Source organism: Periophthalmus magnuspinnatus, chromosome 23 (genome assembly GCF_009829125.3).
Source record: "Periophthalmus magnuspinnatus isolate fPerMag1 chromosome 23, fPerMag1.2.pri, whole genome shotgun sequence".
NCBI lineage: Eukaryota > Metazoa > Chordata > Actinopteri > Gobiiformes > Gobiidae > Periophthalmus > Periophthalmus magnuspinnatus.
In genome coordinates, this window is record NC_047148.1 from 12,554,740 (window position 1) to 12,575,294 (window position 20,555).

General features: G+C 39.7%; 1 protein-coding gene across 1 annotated transcript; it reads right to left on the bottom strand.

Moving 5' to 3' along the window:
* Positions 1–10,566: 10,566 nt before the first annotated feature.
* On the bottom strand, positions 10,567–19,766 carry LOC117391508 (protein FAM180A). Its single transcript, XM_055231542.1, has 3 exons — positions 19,691–19,766; positions 11,391–11,488; positions 10,567–10,896 (listed from the first exon to the last, which is right to left on the bottom strand). The coding sequence occupies exons 1-3, from the start codon at positions 19,764–19,766 to the stop codon at positions 10,567–10,569; spliced, it is 504 nt and encodes a 167-aa protein (XP_055087517.1).
* Positions 19,767–20,555: the final 789 nt, after the last annotated feature.

The following is a 20,555-nucleotide window of genomic DNA, read 5'->3' on the forward strand; positions in this document are numbered from 1 at the left end:
GTTGGTCTGCGTGCATCATGGCCTGTCCGAGCTCATGTCATTGCCTGAACATGGCTGTGAGCTTTGAAGTGGTACGTTTAAATTATTAACATGAGAATGAAATACTTCAACCAGCTGTACATTAATGTCACTTATTTCTCAGGTTATGGGGTTTAAATCAGCTACACCCTTCAGTGCATCCTGCTGTCTTGCCTTCACCTTTTTGTTCCTTCTTGCCCTAAACTGCCCCAGACTGAACTTTAAAATGTAAAAATTGTTGGCTGGACAGTAATTGTAACTGGTGAACATAAAGTGAATTCACTTATATTGCCCCTTTATGGTGAATGAAATTATAACAAGAAGTTCTCCAGGATCTATGAGAGAACCTGTGTGCTTTATGGTTTAGTTTAGTTTGTTTAGTTTATTTATTTTTCCGGGTTAAACTTGGTGGCCTTGCTGGTTTATTTTTAGCTTATCATAATTAGTCATATTTACTTTTGTCTCCCACTCATAATGCCATACATACTGTGCTGTATGTTGTACTGTAAAATTGCATAGATCCTAAACTATATGTAACCAGGTGAAATAATGGGTACCTGTGAAAATTGTTCATTGTGAAATATAAATCCTTTTTGTATTTTCATTTATCAAACGTTTGTTGTAATATCTGCTCTCTGCACACTGTGGCGCTCTAGTCCTATGTCCCTTTATTCGAGCGTTCAAAAAAATAACAAGAAATAGTCTGGCACACTGTCGCTTGGGGAAAGCAGCCGAAAAAACATTCTAATCCTTGTTGGAGAAAGATCTGTTTAGACCACACAAGTTCATTCTCAAGCATTTCGGCAGGGAAATGAATGATGAAATATTGTTTATTGTTTATATGAATTAGCAGTGGAATGCATTTTGTTTTTGTCCTCCAGAGGTGCCAGCCATGCCACTGCTGTTTTTTGTGTTTAGTTCAAGTGCTAATAATGCTGTAATAACGCCTGTTTCGTCTCTGGATTAATTTTGAAGTTCACCCATTTTGAGTAGTAAAATTGTTTTTGAGAAATGAAGAACCTCTGCATTTGAAGTACTGTGTGCGCTATTACCCTGGCTTCATATATTACATTTTTAATAATCCTGCAGATATGAGCCATTTAATACAGCTGCATTCTTTATTTGTTATAGCCTGGACTGGGCAGTTGCATCAGAGATAGGGATCACATTGAGCGTCGCTGTGGACCAACAGTATATTGATTTTATCTCCAGGATGTGAATGCCTCTAATTTGAGTGTCAGAGGGATCCCTGTTGGGACGGCCTGCAGCTCGCCCACTGGCATGTAAATCAGTTTGGGGAGGACAATCTCTACAGGTCACTCAATATCTGACATTTGGTTAAAACGCTTGACTGTAAGTCGTAGCGTAACATCCTCTTCACTGAGGCCATGTCAATGCCAATTCACCTCAACGGTCATGATTGTCTAGTTTAACCTTTGATAGAGGTCAAAGGGCAATTGTCCATTGTTGAGGAGCCAAGAATTTAAACTGAATTTTTGGCTGACGGTATAAATATATATCCCAAGGCACAAGCAAAAGTAACCAGAGTGGGGAAAAAAATCCTGGAAATGGGTGTAGACTAGACAGTGACAAAGAGGAATGTGCACAATGTGTCGGGGTAAAAAGTTGCGTTAAATCATCCATTGGAGCGAATGTAAATAGTTCTAAACTCCAGCAGACAGTTAAATGGGACAGTCCTGGCAATGTTTAAAGTGTGAAGATCAATGAAGGGTGCGCACATCAACAAAGTAAAGCACTTATTGAAAAAGAAGCCTGTTTTTTGCCTTGGTTTGGAGGAGGGTCACTAATAGTTACATTTTCTCTATGTTACATTATAATTAGATTTTGATGTTTTGAGGTTGTAAAATTAGTTGAATGTCAATTTAGTACAAAAAAATAACATTCTCTCTGCTCCCTTTACCCTTCATGTTCTAAAAACTGCTTATAATACTCCCTACAGTGGCCACTTCAATGGACTTTAATGGACACGACTATACCATGATGTGTTTTGTGATCATGTTCTGGGTCTCGTATGAAAAATATCACCTGCTCTCGTTACAGCTCTTGGGCTATTAGAATTATTTTACCATTAAAATGATAAGTTTGGTGGTTCAGTGTGGTGAAATGGTATTCCAACTATTTTCATTAATCTTATAATAATTGGAAACTAACAGCGGTCAGGGCTAATGGGTTAAAGAAGGAATTTTGAGGAGATTATACCAATCAAAGATAACATATTTTGTTAATTACTATGGCACTGGTCCTAATTTGTCGTTCTTCCAAAACCCATGGATACAGGACAATCAGGTTGAGTATTGTCTTGAAACCTACCACCACCAGTATTTGGTTTGAATTGAGAAAGGTCAAAACATTACCTGCATCATGACCAGATGTGCCAGGAGCTGCAGCCTCGACCTCCCTGTGCATGACAAATGACTGAAATTCACTCAGAGGTCAAAGGTCAAGTCATATCCCTTTACCCGAGCTCGGCGTTGGACACAGATGCATGGTGTCAGGTCCTGTGTGTTGGGAGGTACCGTAGGACTTCCCTGTGGAGCTGGAATCACACAAAACCAGTGTGCGTGAACCATGACCTGCTGCTGAGACTAACCCCAGTGATCATATAGGTCTTATTATGCAGAGGTGGAACTCATTTCTAGATAAAATACTATATTATATTACGCTAATTGAGTAGATTTTTGCATAATTGTTTTGGTATAAACATGAGTAAAACCTGAGTAAAATCTAAACCATGCAACTGTAATTTGATTTAACATCAAAGGAATATCTTCACTTAAGTACACATTTACTCATGTAACTGGACACTTTCTTACTAAGTTACACCACTGGGTTTAAAATAAAACTGATAATTATATAAATGAAAATAGTTCACAAGGTTCATATTAAGCTCAAATACATTTTCCCAAACAGCAGTAATACTCTTCCAAATGAAATAACCTGCATGTCCACATGGCTCTTTTACTGATACTGCGCAACGCAATTCTACAGAGACATAAATCTGAGGAAACAGCCCTCTATTCATCACACTGCAGAGGCAGCATAGAGAGACTCTGTGTCAGCCATTACTTTAACTGGGCTTTGTGTAAACATCATGGTGTTTTATATGCTTCCTGAGGTCAAAGGTTAACACCACTAATCACAGAATAAATCAGCACCTGAAAGCATTCTGTCATCAGCATGCAACAATCTGATTAGCTCTAATTCATGGTAAAAGTAGTTGTAACTCATCTTCATGTATAGGGTTTTATCAGCTGATGATATTTATCATTTATAGCACCTATAGGTGACATTAGAAAACCCACATCACCAGATGGAAACTTGTCTTGTGGAATATATTTATGTTACATAAATACATTTATACAATTCAGATAAACTTGGAAAGGGTAGTTGTAAGACTGCCATCTGGTCCTTAAACATAAAAGTAATAAAGCATTTTAAAGTTTTAGTACTTTTATGTTACGGATCTGAGCCCTTAGTCTGCCACCCCTATTTGTTTTGTTTAAAGTGCTTCTCTGGGAAATAGATAATGCAGTTTTATATAACCTTGGGAAATCAAACTTTCTTATCAGCTCTGATGTGGATCGCATACAGAGAGCTTCCCTCTTAAACCTGACAGAGCACTCTAAATGGAAAAGGATTAGCTGCACCGAGAACAAGGCCTATGGCTACATATAAGTGGATCATAGTTTCCAAAGCAGAAGAGTTTTGGCTGGATTATGAGGTTTGAAAATTGATAAATATGAATGCTAATTTGATTTTTCGGAAATATATGCAGACATATTTAAGAACTAATTGTGGACCATTTGGTCATGGAAAATATTTAACATGAACTCAAAAGACTTTTCAGATGTTTAAGCATAAAGCATAGACCCGTATGGGGACAAACAGGTTAATGAGTTGAACCCACTAATCATGCAGATGAATGGTGCCAATTAGCTGAGTGAACGCTCTGCAGTGCTCTCAGACTGAAGGTAATCTCACTTAAAGCATTAACATGAGGCTGTCCCAGGGGCTGTGCAGCGGACATCTTTGTCTTGTGACCTGTCTACTGCTTCCAGTAGCTTTTACTTTTCACCTGATTGTATATTTAATATAATAATACACAAAATTGTCAGGATCCTCCTTTTTGCTGTTTCCCCTGTTGTCTCCGTCTCCCTTCTGTGTTGTTTGTAGCTGTGTCCCAATTCAATGGCTATACACTTCGTCGGCTGCATTTGAAGGGCATTTACGTCACTTCCGGCGTGACAAGGTCTGTCCCATTTCATGCACCCCACGAATGTGGCCGAAAAATGTACTCTGCGTTTCCATAGAGATCGGCTGTGAACAAAGGGTACATCCCAGCAGACTTTGCACCCTTCTATATCCCATCATGCACCACGTGTCACTTCTTCTACGAGAGAAAATGGAGTTTGCTACATGAAACTGTTAAAATTTGAATAAAAAGCAGCCATTATGGTTGCTAGACGACGTAAAGTAAGTGACGTAACGTAAGCGCACAGACAGCGGGTGACATATGCTCTGTGGTGTAGGCCGGTTCCAATTCGGCAAGGTCTTTACGGTCCATGGACGCTACATGGAGGAGCACCCTTCGCCAGCCAGGCCCTTCAAAGGGTGCAACCATTGAACTGGGACGCGGCTTGTGTCTCCTCCCACCTGGGCGTCGGCTTACCTGATCTGACAGCTGGCACACCTAGATACACTTTCCCTCATTACCTGCAGTATAAGAAGCCTGTGTTTTCATCCATCATCCTCAGCAGTTCATCGTTGATACTACTCCAGTGAGTAGATGTGTTTGGTTCCACAAAACAAGTTAACTTTTTTCAGCGTTTTTGTTCTACATTTGCTTTATTCTGTGTCCAGGTGCCTCTGTCATTATTTTTGGAAGCTGCCTGCCTGTCACCTGCCTGTCTGTTTGCTTGCTTGCTAGCCAGCCCAGTACCTACACCTCTGGACCCCCCAGCCCATTACTTACCACATTAACTGATTACTAGCCTGGACCATAAAGAGTTTAACTACTTACCAGCTGTGTACTGCTTTTGAGTCCTAAGTCAAACCATGATGATACTTATATTGATCTGTTTAAGTAGAAATACCTTTAATAATATTGTATGTGGTTAACTATTACAAATAAAAATGATATATTAAAATATTTCGATCATTTGGGTACAGCATTCTGTTGTTATGCACTGATTCAACGCAAGATTATGCTTATTATTTTGTTCCAGAATGGACATTTTCACTTGATTAAAAAACATTGTGAATATTTTTGCTAAATCAATTTCCATATATCCACAGTATTATTGACATGGTGGTATTGATTCCAAATATACAAAAGTGCATGCATTGAAATACTTCCATTATGTGCAGTGTTGAGTTGAGTACAGAGAGGTAACCCGGGAGCGTAACGATGTGTGGTCTAGCGTCAGTTGTCCATTGAGTCTGTGCAGTGACAGTGCTTCCAGACTAGGATTTCCTGGTCAGAGTTGTGTGGGGTTACCGCTAGGCCAGACAATAAGACTGAGAAACTATATAGCACATAGTAAAAGTGCCATTTTAGGAAAACAGTACCCACAAGCTCTGCATATTTCAGCTAATTATACATTATAAACCAACTAAAACAGCCGCTGGACGAAAAGATTTTGTTACAGCAGTCTAACACAATTTGGCACAATGTTTGGGTAGTGTGATTACAGTTGAAGTCAGTTATGAGATTAATTTTGTTGTGATGTAACAGCTCGGGCAGTTATTGCAGAAACCATGTGAGATTAGTTGAGATGTTGCCATATTTTCTTTTTCTCGTTTTAAGTGTTGGCAAGCCCCTTAAATGCAACTTAAATCTGTTTTTTTTCTCCCGAACATCATTCTGTGCTTATAAACTCTGCACACACTGTATAAGAAGTACAAAAAGACAAAGGACATTTGAGTACTTTATATCCTTCAACAGTATATGCAAAGGTTAAACAAATCAGACACATAGCAGAGAAATGGGAGTGTAAAAACAGTTTGTTGCTGCCCCCTGAGGCCCCTGTACATTTCTTCACACACAGTTTGACCAAACACATAACAGGCCACGCTGTCTGCATCTGTGGAGCTGGCCACACTCTGAGTTCCCACACACAAACAATCCCAGAGTCTGTGACAAAACAGCTGTGAGCCACAATAATACCAAACATCCAAATGGGTCGAGCACATTATTCTGAAAAATGAGAAGCGATGTTTGTACACACAGCAGCCATTTTGTAATCTCATTAAAACAATAGTTGAGCCCCGGCCTCCGCAAAAAGGCAGAATGAAAGATTATAGACACACAGAGAGTTCTCAAATCGAGTTATAAACTTGCATGTGAATGTGCAGTTGATGAAATTTCTTTTGTGTATGTAAGGTTAGTGTTAAGGTGCAATTTATTGTTTCCAGATATGAAATTTGTCCTCTGCGTTTGACCCATACTTCAGTTCTGACAGGAGCAGTGCCCACCCAGAGACTCCAGATTGCGTGAGCGAGGCTTGGTCTGAAGTATTTCCTGGACTGGCTGGCGGATTTGACCTTTTGCACATATTGTGGGTAATTAACAATCAAATCAACAATGAAAAACTTAATTGTCATATGAAATACAGTAATAAATACTTGCAAGTTTTGTTCTATTCCAAAATGAATAGTACTGCTTCACTTATGAATACACAAACTGCAGTGAAATCATTCTGCTTTCCTCCCATTGAAATTGTATATAGCATGTGTCATAGTTAATCATGTTTGTCCCATGAGGGTGTCTTTGGGAGCTCTCCACCTGTGGCCTGACTCCTCCGTCTGACCAGAGCAGATACACTACACCACAGAATCCCACGTGAACACTGCACCTTTTTAGAACAATCCCTGATAAGGTTTTTGTGGTCATTCTGTCCTGCCAACATTCTTTCTTCTGCCTTTCGGAAAAGCTCTCATTCCCGGCCAGTGCCTCTTCTGGGAATGCACGCTGAAAATAATCAATGGTATTTTTGTCTTTTTATTTTCTTCCTACAAACCGATAATGAAAATAATAGTATAGTGTGTCTAAAGAGTTGATATTTTGGTTTGAAATTGAGTTAACACAAGATCGGGACTATAGTTTTAATGCTACATGTTGATCCTATAAATACACAATCAATTTTATTAGCCATATCTTTACATTTAGACACATTACATGCTATTATTTCTTCACCATTGTCAGCAACTCATAAATAAAATAGTCTGAAGTTATGTTTTTCTTTTCTTTTGAAGTTATTTCCCTTTTTATTTTCAAATTTTCAAATTTCATTCCAAACTTCAAAGGCAGATGGAAGCTGTGTCAAATTTGAACAAAGAAACACCATTAATCTTGTGGGAAAACAGCCCCGTTATATCTGAGTGGCAGATGAGGGATATCCACTCCATCTTTAGAGATTTCATTACTGCACATTGATTCCTTTGTTTATTAAGCTGCACATTGGGGCGTTATTGAATTGTGACACCGCAGCTCTCGCCTCATTGGGCCCGAGGTTGGTGTGCATGGAGAGATTTGAGGCATGGAAATATGCCTGACAGCTGTGCAGAAGCATATGCAGCTGCCGAGCTTGAGGGGAATCAGCAGACCTTTTCATCACATATTTTTACACATATTTTTACTAGTAAAGACACATTCTTCTATCCCGACAGGACTATGTGGGTCTAATTAAACCACGGTGACCTCAAAGCCAAACGCTCCCTATTCCCAATCAGGTTCGAAATGCCACTTTACATTTTCTCTGTCTCACTGCATCCCACATTCTCTGTCAGCACGAAGCACGCATTGTAATTGTGTGTGTAACTGCTGCTGGGGGATCTGCTGCTACTGACAAAACTTTTTAAGGTGACCTCTAAAAAGGGTAAATCATATTGAGAAATGCTGCCATCTAGTGACTGTAGCAATTTGTGAACATAATGTGCAGTTACTATGGCTGCACCAAAAGATGTTGACAGTACTGTACACTGTTCACTTTGGGGCAATTCTTATTTGACAATTGTTGCATCTACAAAGCATTTAGAAATACTGATTTAGCATTAGAATACGCAAACATAAGCATCAATGGGTGAAAATGACAGCAGATGAGGGCAGATCTATACAATAACCATTTATAGACACTGTTATTGTTGCAAATTATACAGAAAACTAACTACAAAAAGGATGAGTGTGTCGTCATGGAGGCTGCAGTACCCTCTTCATCCACTTGGTGATGCTCTCCCAACACCACAGCGCTCATCTTCCACTGCACTTAGCCCAAAACGCTCAATGAATAAAATATCACGCAACCATTTTCCATGCGTTGTGCACTGAAAGTCAATAACCCAGGTAAAAGGCTCATTTTTCTTAAGTGCCACAGTCACACCAAGTGAGCTGAGGAGAAGAATAAACAACTGATACTGAGGCAGGCAAACTTTGAGCAATTAAAACTGAGTGACTGTGAAGAACTATCCCGGGAGTGAAACTTGGACTTTTATATTTTTGATCAGTCAGTTGTTCAACCATAGTGTGTAAAGTCAAAGAGCATGAAGACAGATGCTTATAGGAACATGCACAACATCTGCTAACATGCCATTGACTTTAATTGCCTCTGTGTAATGTTCTGCCTCTAAAAGCAGCAATACATACTAATAGCACTAACACAGACATGTTCAAAGTGCAGCCTAGAGACCAATCTGGGCACCATAGGCAGATTTATGTGGCCACGTCTTCTTTATTGCAGTTTGGCCAGTGGTCGTGCAGTGTCCCCTGTGCTTTGTTTGTACACCTGAATAACATTGACAAATTTCATGGACTCCAGAACATCTTAATAAGGCAATAAGGCAATAAGGCATAACATTATAAAGACTGGCAAGTTAATAATGCAAAATATTCTCATGGCACTGAAAACACAGTGAGTATTAGGGTATGTATAATTCTCATTAAAAATACATATGGAGACATTTTCATCATGGTCTATCATGTGTACCAAGATATGAGGTAAACACGTTCACATCAAATATTGTTTTTACAGATGTCAGTTGTAATGCTGATTGATTCTTAATAACAAAAACACCATACATGTTGCCAAGTTATGGATGTTTTTGTTTGGTGTTTTAGTTCTCAAACTGTCCATCCAATCAGAATGAGTTTCACATTAGTTGGGTTCAAGTTGGTTTAAACCTAAAAGAGCTCCCTGATTGGAATCTTGACTACCTAAAGCCCAGCACCTGCAGCCAATCTGCAGCTCAGGGAGTCAAGGAGCAGCACTTTCATATGAGACATGGCCAGTCCATATACTGAGAATGAGCAACACTTGTATATGTCCTCTGTCTGAGGTTAAGGCACTGGCGACCCAGATTCAGTTGTGATTATAGGTCTGTTTTTAAACCAGTAAGAGCGTAAGAGCATATAGCCGATCTTTAAACTCTCCAAATAAATATATTACAAAACTGAGCAAATGATTAGATTAGATTTGGTCTGCACTCTGGGAACTGGGCTCAGGTGACACCCATAGAGAGAGTAACAGAAAGCAGAAAAACACACATTTATTGAAAAGAATAATGTATTATTCATAGAAAAGTAAATCACTTTTTTAAATGCATTGCTATGAAATGTGCAGGTCTTTGAAAGAGCTCCTTTTAAGCTTGACGGACACAACAATCTCATTATTATTACTGTTAAAGTCTTGCCCAAAGCGACGGCTGTCAGGGTGGGCTATCCTCCACACTCATCAATACGTCCTGTCTGCTGTCAGAGCCAGAGGCTGGGCATGCGGAGGAAGAAGCTCAAGAATTACACATATTCATGGGATTACAGAGTACAATCACGTATGCAGTTGGTGGAAAGTGAAAGATATGTATGAAATCCAGATGAAACTAGAATTTGATTTTGAAGAGAAATGTAAATAAATGCAACAGTTATTGCGATAAGAGCCCAAACAGCACAGCGCATACATATACTTTAGATCTTCTCCAAATGACTGTTCAATATAAAGAGCCCTTTCCAAAACGATCGGGGAAAGTGGCAATCTCTCAGGAACGTTACAGTTTGTCTAAATGAGCAATCAGCCGTATTGATGTACACACTCTGTTTAGAACAAAGCTCTGCAAATGAGCACAACATCTAACACCATTCAAAGCAATTTAGGCAAGTCAAACATATGGCACAGCAAGGTGATGCTGTTCTCTTAAAGCTACGATGAAGAAACTGCTCATAATTCAAACTACTGAGTACCACAGTTTAACCCCCAATCAAGATGTAGATCATTATACTTAACACTAGCCTTGTATTACCCCAGGTTACTTTAAATCTTCTAGTGACAGTTCATTATGAATAATACATGTTCATGTATGAGATATGAATTATGTATATTTAATTATGATTTCATCTCAAATGCATTTATGCTAATGAGCTGTGACACTGTCAAACTACAGCTTGTCATACACATGCAAACTACTTAAATATATATTTAGATATGTTTCAGTTTGGACAAGCAGGGATAATGCCATGATATTATTAGTACAATAAATGACTCAGTTTATGGTGAGGTCCTTGTGGAGAGCATTGAACAATTGAATAAGCACTGTGCCCCAGGCCTGTTGGGAGAGCTCAGAGTCCAGGCGAGCTACAGTGTGACTGATGTAAACCAGCGTCAGCACAGTCCTTTGGTAGTCGTCCCAGTGCAGGGGGACATTCCGGTGGGACAGCAGGTCCACCACATGCCTCACCTCAGACAGAGTCTTAGGCAGAACATCCTCACAGATCACCTCCAGCTTTTTCACCTGTCTGAGGGACGCCAGCTCCTCATCCAGGACAAACAACCGGTGCTCTCTGCTGTCAATCTGTGTTCCAGCCAACAGGATCTGAATGAGCAATGAGGTGATTATCACACTGTTACAATGAAGCTAAATCCTCTCTAAGCATGTGCGTGAAGAGACACTGACTTTTGGCACGTTGAGCGTTTAACCATAACTTTCACTGGTATGAGAGTATGCAGATTTATTAGAGTTAACAACATATCTTATTTCAAACTTAGACACTTGCAGTAGTGAAGTGAAGATAGAAGAAAAACTGAGGTGGAAATCCGATCTGCTGCTGTAGTGGAGAACGGGCAGAGGAGGGTTGTTTCACATGAATGAAATGGCAGAATGACAAAGAGGAGAGAGTGAATATTATGTGAATATCTTAAGGCGTGATTAAGATGTGACAAACAAGAAAAAACAAAACAATTATGCAGGTTGAATTTATGCTTCAGCTTCATAACCTTCCTCCGCTCAACATGTAACAAAAATAATTGATAACTGGTAAAAATCCATTAATATCGAACACAAACAAATGCACAAGAATCCATTCTGACCTCAAACAGCAGGTCTACGTCCTTCTGAGAGCGCTGGAATGTTGGGTTGAGCCGAGAATGTGTCCCCGTCTTTATCCTGTATGCCGAGGGATACAGAGCTGGACACACAAGAACAGGAAATTTAATTAAAGTCCACATGCACATTGATACGGGACTGTGCATTATTCAGCCACATGTAGGTGGGTGGGTCGGGTCGAGCAATCCTAGATAGATTACTGCTTAAATATTCTTTATCGTGGATTGAATTGGGTTCTGGCTGTGTGCAGGGCAATTGCAGTTTGACCTCAGATGCTTTGCACACAGGTGAGACGTGCGATGTGGAGAGAAATGCAGACTTAAGCTGGTCAGACTTGAGGTTGATTGAGCACTAGAGCAGGACATGAGTTTCTATGATACACGAGGATGGAAGGCCGTCGCTCTGGTCCGCACTGAGCTGATGCTGTCAACTCATTTTAATGATACAATCTCACAGCCGCATCCATATTTACTGGGGCAATCCCGCAGGCAATTCCACACAGACACACTCTGGTAACGCGGGATTCGAGGAGAGTGTATTTATAACTTTACACACTCTGGTATTACGGGATGCAAACAGAGTGTGTTTACAACTTTACACACTCTAGTATTATAAAAATATTCATTCAGTCCATGCTTAGTTTAGTTTAATTGTTTCCTAACATACCATTGATGTAAGGTGCAGTATTCTTCATTTTTTCCACTGCATTTGACCCATCCATTTGACCCAATCCAACAGCAACATGACTATAGGTTCATAGTTAGGAGAACCTAGTTGGAGCACTAGCCTATTGTGCATGTTTTAAGTTAAGTTTATGGGGAAAACTGAACCCAAAGGAAAACCACCTCTACAAAGGGGAACATTCAAAGTCCACATGGGGCTCCACCTGGTCTGGGGATCTTTTTGATGTCAGACGAGAGCCTAGCCATAGCCACTGAGCCACTGACACATTTTAGATTAGTCTTAATCTAATTTGATCTGAAGTTGATGTGATTGGTACTAGATTTTGATTTGACCTGTGTAAAAAGGCCTTCAAAACTGGTAACCATAGACTGTATATATAAATGGGCATAGCTAACCTGCTAGCCGCCGCATCCTAAACAGGAAGTGATCATGGGTGTGCTTCCTGCTCCATCGACCTGCTCCAATTCACTTTACATTAGAAAACTGTTACCATTCTCTCTGTAACTGCTGCAGTGAGCCTTGTCATTTTGGTTTTAAAATGTCCGTATTAACTCGCTCTACATCATTCCGGTATTGTTATTTAGTTATTGTGTCCGTAAGTCAAGATATGAACATTAAACGAGACAAATCTGCTGCCTTCTTTCCCCAAGGTTGCTCCAGCTAGTGTTAGCAACAGATTTGATTGACAGTGTTGCTAAGCTCCTGCCCCCTGCCAAACCAGTGCTGTGGGCGGGAACCTTCAACAGCTTTGCTCCAGATTGGCTCTTTGGTTGCTACGATACTCACGGGCAGCGACCAAATATGAAACTCGGCTCCAAATTTGTCCCTATAACTGCCAACCTCGATGAGCTTCATTTGGTTGGAGCTGAACGCTGTGGGTGGCGTCACACTCCTTTAGTCCACTTCTTTATCTGGTCTATGCTGGTGACGCAACACTGCTATTGACTCAGAGAGGGGTAGCTTTAAGAGAGGAATATCCCAGCTTTACAGATGATGCACTCTCTTTTGTCCCTGTGCGTAACTTTGCTGAAAAAACGACATTGTGAAGGTCATAGGAAGAAAAACAACTCTATCTGCCTTTACTCGCTGTGAAGTTGTGCACATTTAAATTTCCAGGCTAATTTGGTGACAGAGCTCGGGAGTGTAAGGTGAGAAAGGCATAGTAAAGATACATAAAACTCCTTTTCCCCCCAAATATTCCCCAAAATATACACTGTTTCTCCACTGTTTTGTTCACCACACCTCCTCATCCCTCCCTTGGCGAGCAGATCACACACACAGATCTTAATGAGCTGTGCTATGTAAACATCTGAATTTGGATACAGTCACTTGACCATGCTGCTGCGCCCACACTACACTGGCCGGCTTTCAAGTAATGACCAAGCGCACATATCCTCCTCCTCTTCGATACATTTAGCTTTATGGCGTTTGTGTAGCCAACCATAGCCAAAAATGCGCTGGCCTCTTTCACTGTGTACCTGCTCTACGCTTGGGTGCCCACCATGCCAGCCAGTCTGAGCTCCAGCTTTGCTTCCAGTCCAGACACCATTAGCAAATTGGGAGAGTTATTCTAATTCTGTGCTTTAATGAAACTGGACCACAATTACGTCCGGAATAGTTAAAGAACAACTTTATATTGTTACTGTGGAAATGGGTAAATGAAAGGACATTTGGTTGGTAACAAGATTTTTGTAGATGAGATCTTTATATACCAATGGGTAAAAACAAACCTTATGTGCCATTTTAATCCTGCTATTTATCGGAACATTTTTTGCCTCTACCTTCAGTGCGCTGCTCTTTGCGCCTGTTCCGTTCTACGATTGGTTGACGACCATTCAGAGCCCCAGCCATGCCTCCAGACTCTATAAAAAATTTCAATGAAAAACGCCGCAATCCTGGCTGATTTTGTGTAATCCGCCACCATCACTATCAGCGCCCCTTCAACCTGCCCAAACTTATAAAGACTTCAAACGAGGTCGCAAAGTTCACCTCCCCAAAGTATAAAAGTGAAAATTCCTTTGTGTTTTCCTAGTTGTCATAGTGCATCTTCTGAAAGTGAAGCTAATTCCAGGTGAAAATGTGTCTCTGTCTATTACTGTCACACACAAAAGAGCATCCTGACTGCATTCAAATTTACACTGCTCATTAACTCCTCATCATCAGTGGCAAAAAGGATGCCCAGGCAGTATAATAGATCGCGGGGAACAAGCAACACTATTTCAACAATAGGCCAGAGGGTTTTGTTTGTGTCTGCGACTATTGAAATGTCCAAATGTGTTAGTGTTTTTTATGTTAGTTCTGTCAATGCACACCTCACGGTTTTTATTAGTTTTTTTGTCGTTCTGTTTTGTTTAATAAAAAATTATATAAATGTAAAAAAGAGGTGAGGTTTACTGAACTCAAACTAATAATAATAATTCCCTTACTGTACTGTTCCCTTGCTATAATAATAATATTAAGGGAACAGATTTGGTGCAAAACTACTTAAGTGAGCAACTGTTAGGATGTATGGAGGTAGGAGGTATTGGCATTGCTGGGTTTAAGATGACATAACAACATTCTATGGGCCAATAATATTGAATATAGATGGAAGGAAGCAAAAATGTATGTTGTGACGCTGTCTGTGAGGTTATAAGTTTAATAATCACTGATAAAAATGTGTGGTTAGCTGATTTAAGACCTGCAGTGTTGTTTTATTTTCAATTTGAATGTGAAAAACCCATAGTAAATGTGCTATAACTATCTAAATTTGGTGCATGTTAAAAGACTTGTACACTTTAATCAAATTTTCATAAGCCGCCAAACATTCATATCATTTGTATATGTTTTGTCTTGTCAAGTTATGTGTTTTTTGTTGAAAATTAGAATTGGAAATCACTGCCTTAAACAATTGTAAATGGAAATGTAACTGCACTGCTATGGAATAATATTCATTTAGTTGTCACTGTTGTATTTGAGGGTGAGATGTGTTGTATTTGGATGTATGTACCATATGTTTACAAGTTTTTTCATCCATCTACACCAAACTTATTTTTACTAAACATCAGCCTGTCCAGGGACTACAGGTGGAAATTAGTATTTTTGCTATAACCTGGCACCAAACATCGTTCCTGTTTTTTAAGGTCAATGTAATGTTGTGCACTGTCCCTGTTTAAATAAAAGCATACCATACCATTTAAATAGCTTTTCGCATTGTCTTCCTACTGGTGGAGACAGGACGACAGCGCCATCTGCGGTCCAACTTCTTCAGGTGTGCGACAGTAAAAATGCCCCCTCGTCCCAGTTTAAAGTACCGTGGTCGTGTTTCTGTGTTTCGATTGCCTCCTTAATCGATTACCTCGTTAATGGTGAACATTTCAAACTGGCAGGCACGAAAACACCTAAACCTCGGTCTGAAAAATAATCTATAAAAAAATATAATAATAACTATAGTACTGCCAACCCACAATATGTTAAAATAACCCACCTCCATACAGCTCCAAGGAAAGAAGCTGCACATCTCTTGGCGGTGATGGCAGCTAAGAAAGTCACAAGTATTCACCTGATTTACATGTAAAATTTATTGTAAGCAATTTAGGATGAAATTATGCCTGAGCTTGCAACATTACGAGTGCAGTTCCAGTGATGTGTTGTATGTTTATAGCGGGCTGCAGCAGAATCATTGCGGCTTTTTTACGAGCCACCTGGGTGCAGTGGAAAACAGAGCAACAAGCCATGTAGTTTATGATAGGCCTACAATGCAGTTAAAACAGGTTACATTGTGCTGGTGCAGTGAGCTACAGTACAAATACAGGTGGTCTGTGATGAATTACAAAGATGTGAGAATGTGTTATGTAGTTCACTGGTCACATGTGCGTGCTAGCTGAACGCAGCGCGAGGGGAAGCGAAGGGAATTGTCCATTTAAAAATCTGGCTTGAAAATGGTGGAAAAAGTGAGTGGAGAATGCATGGAGATTTGATGTAAACTTGGATCATTTCATTGGTGTTTGGTGCATAAGGGCACAAGGGTGGGGCTGGAAATTTGGGAAGAAATATTTAATAAAATATCTCTCCTTGATGCTACCCTAGGGAGGTGTTCCGGGTATGTCCCACCAGAAGAAAACCCCAGGGGAGACGCAGGACCTGCTGGAGGGACTATGAGTCTCAGCTGGCCTGGGAATGCCTTGGGGTCCCACTGGAGCAACTGGAGGAAGTGTCTGGAGTGATGGAAGTCTGAGAGTCCCTGCTTAGACTGCTGTCCGCACCATCTGGCTACGTATACGAGGAAGAAAATGGATGGATATTTAGTAAAATGAATGTAATTTACAGGTAAAGATGACTTGTGCGTTTAAACCATTGGCAAGGGTTACAATGTTACTGTAAAATAAAGGTGCAATATGTAACATTTATGGTGAAGGGTCCGCCACAGTCTGCAATAAACATTAAACATCTTTATCCATTATGCGTTCAGTTACAGTTGATTTTATTGTTCAAAAATATCTCAAAAAATATTCATTCTTACTATGAGCAGGCTTGCCTTTCCACAGATCTGACCTTTAACTTAGCTTGGTGGCGTGACTTGCTTGTCTCCATAAACATAGGTAAGTTAGATGTTATTCTGTGAAACATTCCAGGTAAAGCTTTAACGTCTCCACGAGTTACGTAGTGCAGGACAGATAAGATTAGAAACGCTTGCTAAAGGTCAGAAGAGAAAGAGGAAGAGATAAGGATTCAAAAGGAAACAGATTATTTGTTTTGGTGAGTAACACAACACAACGCAGCACACACTTTTGAGTTTGGTAACTGTGTTAAGTACATGACATGAAATAAGCTACTATTAACTGGCTTCTGTTTTGTTTGCTTGTGTAATTAGGCAAACACTCCCTCATATTGTTGCTATTAAAATCGGATCATCTTTGTTTGAGGAATACCACTGCTGTTTGATTTAACCAGAATGTTATAGCAGTAGTCCTGTGTGGCAGAAAACAAACCTAAGGTGACATAAGCCGAATTGCTTTTTTCACGCTTTCCTAAGGTGTCTTCCGTAACGCCGGTCTTATCCTACCTGAGCACTCGGAACACTCAGCTTTAGGATGAGCTGGCTTTTCTCCTATTGTCATTATGCCAGCCAAGGAACTTGTAATCTCCGGGTAACAGCTCAAAGGAGACGATGGAACAACAAACATCCTTTAATTAAAAAGGACTAAACAGTGCTGCTGGCCTCAAAGATATGATCATTGTGTAAGGAGTATCCACATATACACAATGTACAGCATATGGATAGATGAGCCTCTTGTACTGACTGACCTTACCTTCACTGTTTAATATTCATAACATTGACTGGTATTGTTCAACACACACAGTGAGAAATAGCTTGTAGACATATCGATGCAAGATGCAGTCGTTTATAATAATCACATTCTTCTCTCCAGTGGTTTGTATATTGATAGTATTTTACATAAGATGCCCCTATTGACAATATTTCCCCATTTTAAATGATGTTTTTACGGGGCCACGCTTACTCACATTGGATAGACATCATGTAAAAAATGAATAAATCCTCCAGCTAAGGTAGTCCTGACTAATCCTAAATCAAAATCTGGGGATGGATCCACTGCTCCTGACAGGTTTCCCCACCAACATTGAAGAATGGGTCAGATAATTCCAGTAAGATATGTTTTGTCTTTTCAGGATTATAACAACATGACCTAATCTCTCTAAAAGCTTTAAACAGAGTGCTTTTTCTGACATCAACTTTCACATTTATATGGGTCAACACAAAGACTGCATTGTTTGCCTGGAATACATTATATAATGGTGAATGGTGTGGTGATTACATAACACACAAAAGGTCTATATTCACTGGATCCCAACCTTGAGTTATTTGACATAAGTTCATGTAGTCAAGACTGAATGCAAAGCCACATAAGCAACATATAAACTCCTGCCTATCCATATTTGCAATGCATAGATGTCATCAGTGGAATATTTTAGTAATGATAGAAGTGCCAGCCCAGGCTCCTCTTATGGAGCTCTATTTTAAAATGCATTTTGGAGACTGTCATTTGCCGCTACTTTGGTGCGACACAGAGCAGCTCTGTCAGTCGTGTCTGACAGGAAGTGTGGGGGCTCATGATTTAGGATTCAGGATGTGCAATATCTCACCCAGGTTTGTTACAGACGGTTAGTGCTCAGAAATAACGACGGAAATGATACGCAGATTGGGAGGGGTTATTTGAGTCAAACTTATTGTAAAATATGTAGACCATGTATCAGATGTATATCTGAACTTTGTTGTATTGTCTTGATAAAGTTCAAAAAGGCATTGATGTGTTTTATAACTGAATTCTAAGTTGCTTGTTATTTTCAGCTTTCTAACACCATCTTTCACCTATATATATGTGTGTGTGTATATGTGTATGTGTATGTATATATGTATATATACCTGCCACTTGGTTATGCTGCTCCATGGCCACACTCTGCAGTTATGTGCTGGATTGTCTCAGGGGCCTCTTTGCACAGCCTACACCTTGGGTCTAGTCTGCTCTGGGTCTCTATTTCTCTAGTGCTCAAGGCCTGCTCCTGTGCAGCCAGGACGAGTGCCTCTGTCCTTCAGACCAGCTCTCTCAAGCCATTGTTAGGATTTCTTGATATCAGCCACTTCAGTTATGTTCCGGTCGTACATTCCGTGAAGGGAGATACTTGATATTATCAAAACAAACAAGCCTTTGGTATTCATACAATTTACTATGAGTGGCATCTTTTAGCCTATCATTTTTATCACCTGAAAAAATGCATTTTTTTCATCTGATTTGAATAATGGGTTGAGTATTATTTATTTTTCATTCTGACCTAGGACCAGAACTAATAACACACTGGCTGACACGGCTCTGTATCTGAGTTCCCTATGGTATTATAATATATTTCATTATAGTATTATACAATTTAGTCCAGCGTATCAGCGCGTTTGAGGCTGAGACTGGAATTTCCTGACTGAATGGATCCAGTAACAGTAAACTCAAAGTCTTTCACAGGAAAATGAGATGCTGCTATTATCCCCATTTTCCTGCTGAACAGATTTTCTCTCTAATAAGCACGCTTGTAAACCAGCCAACTCTGTAATCATGTAATTGTGTTTGTAAAAATGGCTGTTGAATGACTCAAACTAACAAAATTTACTCAACAGTTAAAGTGCATATGACAGGTTAGACTACTCATTTCACTGAAACCAGACAGATACAAACAAACTTGACATAAGGTTTTACTTCAGATTTAGAGAACTTTACTTCCTGGTTGTAAATGGACAGCAGATGTGGCATATATGCAGACGCTGTTTCAGAACTGTTACCTAGCAACCATAACACATTTATTTTGTTAAATAAAAGTGCGTTCTTTGTGTGTAAACTGTCCCTGAATTTTGTTGTCTGAATTTTCTTTGTTGACGACATAGATAGAGGTATTCCATCTTTCTTCTAAGCTTTTTCCCCCCACAAACTGCCTTTTAACTCATGTATAACTCTGACAAACGCTTCCCGCAGGTACTATCCCAACAAACCAAGTAATCGTAAAAAAAACATGAAAACCTGTCATATGTACTTCAGTCTTGAACGATCGCACGTACCTCTGCTGAAGCGTTGGGCCACTGAACAGACAAACAAATGCACAAGGAGCCAGATATAAAAGTTGATTCTGGCCATCACTATATTATCCTCTTAATTCTCGTCCAGTTTTGTGAAAAAGGTAGAGCTTAAAAAAATAACACTTGTCAGCTCTAATTTAGTGACTCCTCTTTGCACCCATTCTGTCAGTGTCTGCGCACATCCACTCTGTGTCAGAATCTCCTCGGGCCTCACTGTCGGTCCAGCCTCTCATCTGGAAGTCATCAGGATTTTTTGGGCAGTGCTGCTCGGCTCTTCACTGGACATTCCCTGAGCTACTGGCTGACAGCTCCACTTGCGAGACGGGCGGCGCACTTGGGGAGTGAGTCCTCTCTAACTACCTGGGTAAATGGACAGGGACGGTCTCAGTGCCAGACAAATGACTGCAGGCACAATGGGGCTCAGCGTCCAGGAGTGTCAAAGCTGGGCTGGTGCAAGAGATACACGTCCAGTATACGGCTTTGTGCGAACCAGTGATTAATGGAAAGACCAAATTTCACTTTTCCCAATAAAAAATAAAATAAAAAATAATAATAAAATAAATAAACAAATGAAAATAATAATAATAATAATAATAATAATAATAATAATAATAATAATAATAATAATAATAATAATAATAATAATAATAATAATAATAATAATAATAATAATAATAATAATAATAATAATACAGTAGATCACTAAGTAAAGCAAATAACCTAGAGCTGAAAAATATTTGCAGTAGTGGGAGTTTTTTGTTACACTATTGTGAAAAGAAATGGGTTCACTGGAAAAATCCTGCTTTATATCAGTGGCATGAAGTTGTTTCAATATTATTCTTCATTA